Source organism: Corvus hawaiiensis, chromosome 26 (assembly GCF_020740725.1).
Source record: "Corvus hawaiiensis isolate bCorHaw1 chromosome 26, bCorHaw1.pri.cur, whole genome shotgun sequence".
Lineage (NCBI taxonomy): Eukaryota > Metazoa > Chordata > Aves > Passeriformes > Corvidae > Corvus > Corvus hawaiiensis.
Window position 1 is genome coordinate 2,759,934 of NC_063238.1, and position 9,205 is coordinate 2,769,138.

The 9,205-nt window shown below is 38.8% G+C and overlaps 1 protein-coding gene across 3 annotated transcripts; it reads left to right on the forward strand.

The window, feature by feature from the left end:
• Positions 1–1,087: 1,087 nt before the first annotated feature.
• PPDPFL (pancreatic progenitor cell differentiation and proliferation factor like) lies at positions 1,088–8,326 on the forward strand. 3 transcript variants are annotated; one of them, XM_048287026.1, is made up of 6 exons: positions 1,088–1,196; positions 1,282–1,378; positions 2,342–2,431; positions 2,517–2,616; positions 6,875–6,953; positions 7,726–8,326. In XM_048287026.1, the coding sequence occupies exons 2-5, from the start codon at positions 1,324–1,326 to the stop codon at positions 6,912–6,914; spliced, it is 285 nt and encodes a 94-aa protein (XP_048142983.1). In that variant the 5' UTR covers positions 1,088–1,196; positions 1,282–1,323; the 3' UTR covers positions 6,915–6,953; positions 7,726–8,326. The 3 variants fall into 3 exon arrangements, with proteins under 3 accessions (XP_048142983.1, XP_048142982.1, XP_048142984.1); XM_048287025.1 differs by having other exon boundaries at positions 6,875–8,326; XM_048287027.1 differs by lacking the exons at positions 6,875–6,953; positions 7,726–8,326 and adding an exon at positions 3,045–4,507.
• The last annotated feature ends 879 nt before the right edge of the window (positions 8,327–9,205 follow it).

Below are 9,205 nucleotides of genomic sequence, written 5' to 3' on the forward strand. Positions count from 1 at the left end.
AGCTAATGCATTTAGGTATCCATAAACAAGAAGCTGCAACAAAAAAAGTAGTACTATTACTCTTACGGTGCCTTTTTACATAACAAGATAAACATATGGGGTAACTGGTGCTAGTGCTTGCTACAAACTCATCTGCAAAGTATTTCGTGTGTCCATCTTGCAGATTTCTCAGTGATGAGCCTTCAATCTTTGCTCAGGAGAGACCACCACATTGTCAAGACTCTGACAGCACATCAGCAAAAAGGCCTATGAAAATACACTCTGCTTACCTGTTACAAATGCTCTGTGTGTATAATGTTTTAGAGGCATTTTCCCTGGAGTGTGGTTTACACCCTTACAAATGTGCTGGGAGATATTATGAGCTATGTCCTTATCATCTGAAATAGAATGCACTATTCAAGCAGACGTGTGACAGTAACATGGTGTTACACACACTACATGTCTGTGTTCTTACCCATAGTTCCTGCTAGAAAAAAAAAAAGTATAAGAAATTTTGTCGTGGAGGCGGAGCAAATCAAATAGACAAAGCTGTTTTGTTACTTTTTCTGTTGACAGTTCTGAAAGATGAGGACACACACTGTTGGACTAGTTTTGCCATGCTATATGATTACAACAATGTAAAGGACTTTTGCATTTATCTCAGGAAGGTAAAAGTAGTTTTGTGATCTATCTTGGACTTCGTTCTAATTTTACCAAGACTACACGATCACAGGTTTTGCTCATTACCATGAGAGTGGCGATCATTCCTTTGGCTTCATTAAAGAAATTAGTGTATATGCACAGCCACGTTCGCATTTCTGAACAAAAGTCTTTACCCAAACAGGCGCCTGTCTGCTTCACCCAGCTCTTCCCATTCCTCACAGGGAAGAGAATAACGCAGCAGCCCATAGTGCCGCCTGAGGCACTCCAGAGATGTGCTCTGAGATGACCCGCAGGGACAAGGACCGAGGGGGCCGATGCGGGACGCGGGATCCGCCGCGAACTGTCCCGGGCGGCGCCGGGCAGGGGCTGGGCGGCTGCAGCCGAAGGCTCCATCCCCTCTTGTCCCCTCCCTCCCGTCCCTCCTGTGCCACCGCCCCCGGTCGGGGGGAGCCGCCCGCCGCGTCCCATAAAGAGCGGCCCGGGGCCCGGCGGCGCTCGCTGCGGAGCGGGGTCCCGTTTCTGCCTCTCGGCCGCCGCTTTCCCTGGGACACCAGGTGAGCCGCAGGGACGGGGCAGCGGCACCGCTTCCCGCGCCGGGCGCAGCCTGTTCCCCGGCACAGCGCATCCTTTCCCCCGCAGGCTTCTCCCGGAGACAGGCGCATTCCCCGTTGTGTCGCTGCTATGGCCTCCGTCCCCTCCGCCGGCTGCCTCCTGGCCAAGAACCAGTACTACAGAAGTGAGTGCTCGGCGCGGCCGGGAGCTGCGTGTTGACCCCAGACACACCCCCCACCCTTCTCTCCCCTCTTCCCTTCTCTCTGCCTGGGGAGCGCCTCTGGAGGGAGGCTGAGCCCCCCGAGCCTCTCCCGAGAAACTGTCCGGGTTGTTGGCACTCAGGAAAAGTGTCAGAATGTGTTTCAGGTGATGTCTGGATGAGCTGGGGGCAAAGACTTGTCTTTAGTAGTTTTTAATTTCTTGGAGAGTTTTTCCTATCATGGAACTTCACTTTTAATGAGTGCCTGCTTCTGGTTATTCATCTACCTTTTCTCCTTTTTTTTTTTTTTTTTTTTACTCTATTTAGGATTATTAGAGTTGTCCTATATATGCATATACATGTATGTTTGGTTATAAAATGTGACCTAGAAAAAGTGCTAGCCTAGCAAGCCATGATTCCTACCTGTACTTTCTATTTATTTTGCAAGTTTAGACACAATACAAAATCAATTCACATTTCTGTTTTTAACTATGTGAAATAATCATTGCTTTGAGAGTATATGTGGTGTATTAGGACTCCTAGCTCCAGGATGGACACTAGTGCAAGTGTAGTATTTAGTTGTGTCTCAGGGGAAAGTATTGCAATTGGGGTGTTGTGGACTTGAATGTTCAAGGATGTACTTGCTTGTCTTGATAGCAGTGTGGCCATGATATTAAGTTTTGTCACTGATTTCAGTGAAAGTTATGCGGATGGATCTCAGTATGCTTTTAAGGGAAGAGTAAGCAGAGTGAGAGAGAAACTGATATAAAAGTTCTTATAAAAAGGACTGAGTAGAACAGGGTATATAGTATAGAAGTTATACTCTGTAGCTCAGTGAAATTGTTTCCTCTGAGATATGAGCATGTCTGAAAATCTCCTGACATATAGTGCACTCTCTCAAAGCTTTTTTTTCTTTTCGTTATGTGTGTCTCTGTTTTCCACAAACAGCAAGACTGAGCTCAGAATCCAGTGTTTCTTCCAGCTCCTCCTGCTCTTCAGATGCTGTGAACATCACAGACCAGGACAAAGCATTGCATGGTATTGTTCCCTTCTTTGAAACAGTTTTCAGTTTTTCCTGTTATTCACCCAGTATCTAATGCTGTGGGCTTTTCTCCTTTGGCAGGGTTACCTGAGTTAGTTGATAAATATTGGTGGATAAAAAGCTTCTTCCATAGTGAACCCTCTCCACCAGCTGTCGGCAGAAAAACACTCTCAGCAAGCAGGTGAGTTTTTTTACAACAGTGGGAATAACTTCCTTGCTAATTTTCCTTTTGGTAAAAGTGTTAGTAAACAAGTTATAATCAGCTAAAACCATCTGGTGGGTTGCAATGCTGTTTTGATGACTTAAGTAAAATACGTATCAAGTGTAAGGCTATAGAACCTTTCCATGTTTTCATTTTAACAAATGAACTCATATGCTACTTTGCATTATGCAGGTGTTAGTGCCTGTTGCTGTTTCACATCTATGGTGATGTTTATTTAATAATCTACCTATAGAACTTGCACACCCATTTATACAGTTTGGCCATTTTACATTATGTTAAAAAGCTGAACAGAATGCATTCAAAAATACTTAGGCAGATAAATAAATATCTTTGAGGTAAATACAATGAAGATTTTACTTATAACCTTTTTATATATATTTCTTCAGTACCAACAGTTGAAAAGGACAGCGTGATGGCTTTTCTTACTGAGATGCTACGTACAGACTTGTTTTTCCAAGAGGCTTGAGGTCTTCCTTGTGTCTGGGTTCAGCTGCAAGAAGAAAACAAAACCTTTAGGAGAGTGGAAAAGTGTGTTTTCAAAATACTTGTCAGTAGCTAAAATGATATTGCTTAATGGACATATCCATGGCCTACCGTGTTCTTTCCAGATTTGCCATAATTTGAGATGTCTCTCTAATGGAAGTTTCCAGGATTAAACATCCTGATGACTTACTTGAATAATTAGAGAAAAGTGTCAGCAAAAATAAGGCATCATAGGTTTAGGAGGAAGATGTGTATTGAGTGACTTTGCAATAGGTGATTCAGTTAGGTTACCTTTAAGGTACCAGCTCTGTGGGCAGTCACAGTGATGTAAACAAGATTCAGATCTATAATCCAGAGTAGGATTGCTGTGTGGCACATGTCTTTCATCCAGTATTTGTGTACCAGTTACAGGGTGTAAGTTTACAAGAATCCTTGTCAACAGCATTGCTTTTGGAAAGCCCAATTAGATGAAGAAGCAATAATCAGTTTGGGTTCTTTGATCAAGCAGGGTGCATAGATCCCAACTTCAAATACCCAGGTACAACTTTCACTCCTACCTATGTATGCTGGTATTTGAGGACAGAATAGAGGAGATACACAATAAACCAGTAATCCTAATGGACACTGACCTCTTTCAAGGCGAAGAGCAACCTTAATCAGAGTTGATACTTAACTGCTAGTTCTTTTTAGATTTCTTCTGCCTGCTTTGTTGTGGCTTAAAGAGCTACTTGCTCCTAAGCGACTAATTCTATCAATATTCTGCTGTCAGATTAGTTATGGGCTAGATCTGACAAAGGATTCCACTCAAAGTAATCACATTATTGTTGTTATCCTTTGTCATGCTCTTAAAAGCTACTATAACATTGCAATGCTGAAGACTAAATGAAGCTAATTAGTATAGAGATTGTTTATTCTATTGGGCATGACTGAAATGCATCAGGGATTATGGAAAATAACAAGTATTTAGCTGGATGATAACGTTTTTGATAAGTATCTATGCAACTTTTTGATGTGCTATCAATAAACGTGATGAATATTTTTCCGTCACTGGTTGAACTAACAATAGCAAACATTAATGTAGCCAACATATTTTTATTATAGATTAATGGTTGTCACGGTTATGCATAACTCCAAGGTGTATCAAGTGGCTGCTTCAGGAAGCTTATGGTCTTGGTGGAGACAATAAATGCATAGCAGATGACAACAGAAAAGAGCATAATTCTGAAAACATGATTTCAAGGGTCTTTAAATTGACTTGTGTCTTACTTTACTGCTATTGTATAGTTTCATCTTTGTCCTTTCTCTAAGTGTACAGAATGACTCTTTTTATACTAAGATTTTTTTATTAATAAAGATTTAATCATGACTTGTTTTTGGCCTCCAAAACCAAGCTGGCGTTCCATGTTGCCTGTGGTGCAATTGGTGTGTTGGTTTGGGTTTCATTTTTTAAATATGTATTTATTTTCCTGTTGTTTTTTTTGGCGTGTGTGCATCACATTCTTCCTTTAATGACTTCAAGGTCTGATGTGAGTTAAAAAAGGAGTGCAAGCTACGAAAAAGCCCTTAACATCTTTTTCTATAAGATCATGTTTTAAAGGAAGAGAAAAAGACAACATGATATTTGCAAGTTGTGATTGTGACTCTCTTTGAAGGTGCTTGAAATCACAGAATAAAGAGATGCTGTAGGCCTATAATTATTATACATGTGAAATACCAGATTCAGGAAACACTGTGGAAAAGAAGTGACAAGTTTCCATATTACTCATTGAGCTTAAGCTGCTTCTGTCCTTATAGAGCCAAAAAAGCGGGGTGCAGAACAGGCTTAAAGAGCTGATAAGCTTTTAAGACCCACAAAAAACCCTCCAAACCAAAACACAGTTATTTTTCAGGGAGTGGTGAGGGGATGAAGGCTGCATATTGTTTGCTTTCATCTGCTTAGGCTCTATGAATGACTTGTTTTTGCAATGGCATCAATGTGACAGAAACCTCTGCTCTAGAGAGGTGTCCTCATGCCATCCACATCCTCTTTTACTGTGATCAGCTCAGCATTTGGGCAGCACCCCTGTCAACTCATAATGATTTGTGCCAGTTCTTCAAAGTATGCAATGAACCAGCTCCATTAATTAATAGCCAATGTTGCTATTACAAACTCCTGAGAGGATTTGGGTAAATGGGAGATGAAAATGCTTGCAAATAAAGGGCTGCATTTTGTCACATCTCAGTAATAGGGAAATGTTAGTTTTCTTGATTTAAATGCCAATACAATGTACTTTTGAGAGGAGGGAAAAGCCAAAATTTAATTGATTTTAAAAGAAGCTGAAATAAATAGAAAGGGGAAGCTATATTGTATGTTTAAATGCAGCTTAGAATAAGGAAAACAGGAAAATAGTATGATTTCATATGCCAATCCAGCCAAGACAGGTACAAATGTTTGATCAATGATTAATTTTAATAGAAAAAAAGTGCTTTTTTGCTGTTAGAAGGTCTATAGGTAGAGATCTATTTTAAGTTAATCTGTATATTGTTATCCATAACAAAAAAAGTAAGTATTAGAAAAAAGTAAGTATTAGAAACAAGAATTGTGCCAGCATGTAAATACTAGGTTAGATCCAACTATCATGACCAAATTAGGAATGGAGAGCTGGCCTTGAGAAAGATTTTTTTTTCTTTACCTCAAGCACACATATAGCAATGATACTTAATAACAGACCTCCATTTCTTTCCTAAAAGGGAATTTAAGTTGTAGTGTCCTGGTCCCACTAGTACCCTATTTGAAAGGCAAAATAGAAGAAAATTCTTGTACCATTTGTTTTGGTTCAAGAAGGATGAAGTCTGCCCGTTCTGCATGTTTAGTGAGAGAAATTCATAATAATTGATTTTTTTTCCCCAGTTGTTGCTATTTGAAAGAAATACTGTAAAGTTACATTTCTTTCCTAGAGTTTTCTTTCCTATATGTGAAATAAGCAATACTGCATATTGTGGATGGACAATAGTGAGGATTAACTCTAAAGACTGTAGCTATCACAGTGAAATGGGATTTTTTTTTAATATACACTTGCTTTTTCTGCAGAAGCAAGAATGATAAATGGACCCAGGTAAATATAACAGGTTTTCAATATAAGAATAAAGAGCAAATCTAACAGCAAGTAAAACTCATTTTGAGTTGTTAGGAGTAAGTATTATCCTTGTAATTTTTTTGTTAGGGTCAGTTATCTTTGTGGTATTACAACATTCAGATACGTTAAAATAATTGCAAATTCCCTCTTTTTTTTTTTTTTTTTTCCTTTCATGATCTTAACTAATAGTGCATTATTTCTTCTTGAAAGCAGACTGTCTGTTACTGTCACTTCTCAACTCTTCTATGAAGGAAAACCCAAGCAGGGTTTACTCAGACATTTCTACCAGGATTAATATGGTTTGCAAAACGTTTCTCGGGTTATTGCACTTGCAGCTGGTGACTGAAAATTTTGACCATGACCGTGTTCAATGCCCTGGCTGACTCTTCATTGATGGAAGGATTCTGTCAGATTTCTTTTGTCATGCACTCTGTCATATGCCATTTTAAGCTGTTCTGGCAGTAGCAGATGTGAAATATACTGTTTGTAATCACTGGAAGATAGGTTTTTGTAATAGAAAGAGGCTATCACTACTAAGGAAGAGAACTGGATCAGTGTTTTGGGAGGAAGTTGTGGAAAAGCATATTTTTTCCTTTTTTTCTACTTCCATCCCTCAGAAACTGTGGAGAAAGAAGTTGCTGTTTCCCAGCCCTATGACAAAAGAGAAGATTCAGCTCCCACTTAGAGTACTTGATGGTATGTTCAGAGACAATCTATTGACTTTTTCTCAAAAATAAAATTATGAAAGTACTTGTAGTCAAAATGATAGAACATGATCTGGACAGAGATATAATGTTAGAACAGCTCATAAAAGGAATAAAAAAGGGCTTGTACACTTGAAAAGTTGCTTTTCTCAGCTATGTCAACCACCGTGTCTCCTTCAAACTCAACCATCTCTGGCATTAACAAAATTAATTTTCATTTGTACCTATAACACAGACGTCATAATCTCACTTGACTTGTTTAGCTGAGGTAACACCACTGGGTGCAAGATAAAACTGTTTGTCAGTTTGTAGAGGAGAACCAAGGTACAGCTTGATGTCAGTCACTCCATGGGGATCATCTCCAGGATGGACTGAAGCTTGGCTATCCAGGAGAAATGCAGTGATACTGGAAATAACCTTCTAAAAAGATACTCAGATTTTCCTTTCCTTTTTTCCCTTTCCCTTTTCCCTTGGCCTTTGCCTTTCCCTTTCCCTCTCCCTCTCCCTTTCCCTTTCCCTCTTCCCCTCTTCCCCTTTATGCAACAAGTGAAAAATCCTGACTTTGAAGTAGTCAGGGATGGAGAGTCTGTAAAATACCCTAAAAGTAAAGTAAAATTTTCTGTGGTTGATCACCTTCACCTTTAAAGATCTTCACCTCTGGTACCAACTTGAATTTCTCTATGAACAGCAGTTCAGGGGTTAGTCAGGAATGCATGACCTAAATAAAAAGTAAAGTTTTAAAGTGATTCCACCTTCTCTTCAAGGATCTTTCCAAAGAGGTTGCATCATTTTGTTTAATATCCAGCTACACTGACTTCAAGAAGTATTTCAGCACAGTAGGAGTGGATCAATAGGTGGAAGCAGCTGGAGATGTGCTTTTTGCTTCTGTGAGTCAAAGGTAAAAGCCAAGCTCCCAGACTAGGTTTTGGACTCTGTAGTTTACAGATGACTGCTAAGTGAGCCAAATGAGAAGGAAAAAGGTGATGGTGAAGTATTGACATGGCATCAAAATATTGGCCAGTTTGAAATCTTGGATCCTGAAGTACTGCTCAATTCATTTTTAAATGGAATTTAATGAGTAAATTCCTTAATATCTCAAATAATAATATGTTTAAAGAGTTTTACTCATTGCAAGTAACTACTTGTATGAAATAACACCAGAATTCACATTTTTGAAATTTAATTTAAAAATTATTTTCAAGCTTCTCTTTGATAAAATGTATTGTGCAATTTTTTTGGTTTAATTCCATTATTACCTTGTATAGAGAGTATAGCTTCTTCATCTTGGGAAAAGGCCACTTTACATTTTGAATAAAGTTTTGGAACCTATGATATGTGCGTACATTAAACCTAGTTTGGACATCATATATCTTTCTAAGAGCCTATAAAATTCATGTTTCATTGTTTCATAACAGTGCAGAAATGAAAGGAAAATACTAGGGTTAAAATACACGATGAAATAAGTTCCTTTAAATAGGTATTTTCCCAAAATATTTGAATCAAGTCAATTTAATGCTGTCATTACTCCAGCTCTGACATACCGTATGTTTAAGTCCAGATGAAATCTGGAATCAGCGTAGCATCACACTGACAGGATGTGTCATTTCTCCATGGCAGTAGCAGATTAAGTGGAGTAGTGAATGTAAAAGGCAAGGTAACTGCATGTTGTATGTAGTAATACCTTCGTATTCTGTCGCAATAAAATGCCCGCCTGCAAAATACAAAATCGATTTGTGAAAAAGACAAAACAAAACAAAACACTGCACCAAAAACCCCTCCTTCTTCACATTTTGTGCTTTCCAGGAACATATTTTCTTGATGAAGTATTATTTCCTTTGTATTTCTTTCTAATGTGATTGCAAAAGACTGACAAACTGAAATGCATTTTACAAATAGATTGTTGCTTCCACTGCTAGTTCTACTTGGTGTTATAATTATTGTCCTACTTTAATATTTTGCCATTACTGTTTGATGAATTTAGTGCGGAAGTTGTTTTTGTGTGTGTCTGTCACTGTACTGTGAATTTAACTATCTTTTGGTCTGGAGGGGGCACCTTTACAGTATAAACCCTTTTAAAACACCTACTCACCACTAAAATAGAGCTCCAGTAACTAAGCCGGGCAGCTCAGACCTTCTGAGATAAATGTGCATAAGCTGTGACTCTCTCATGTTAGGACTGACTTTTATTCTGCATTTTTACAATTTATCACTGGATATTAATAATAATGAACGACATCAACTGCT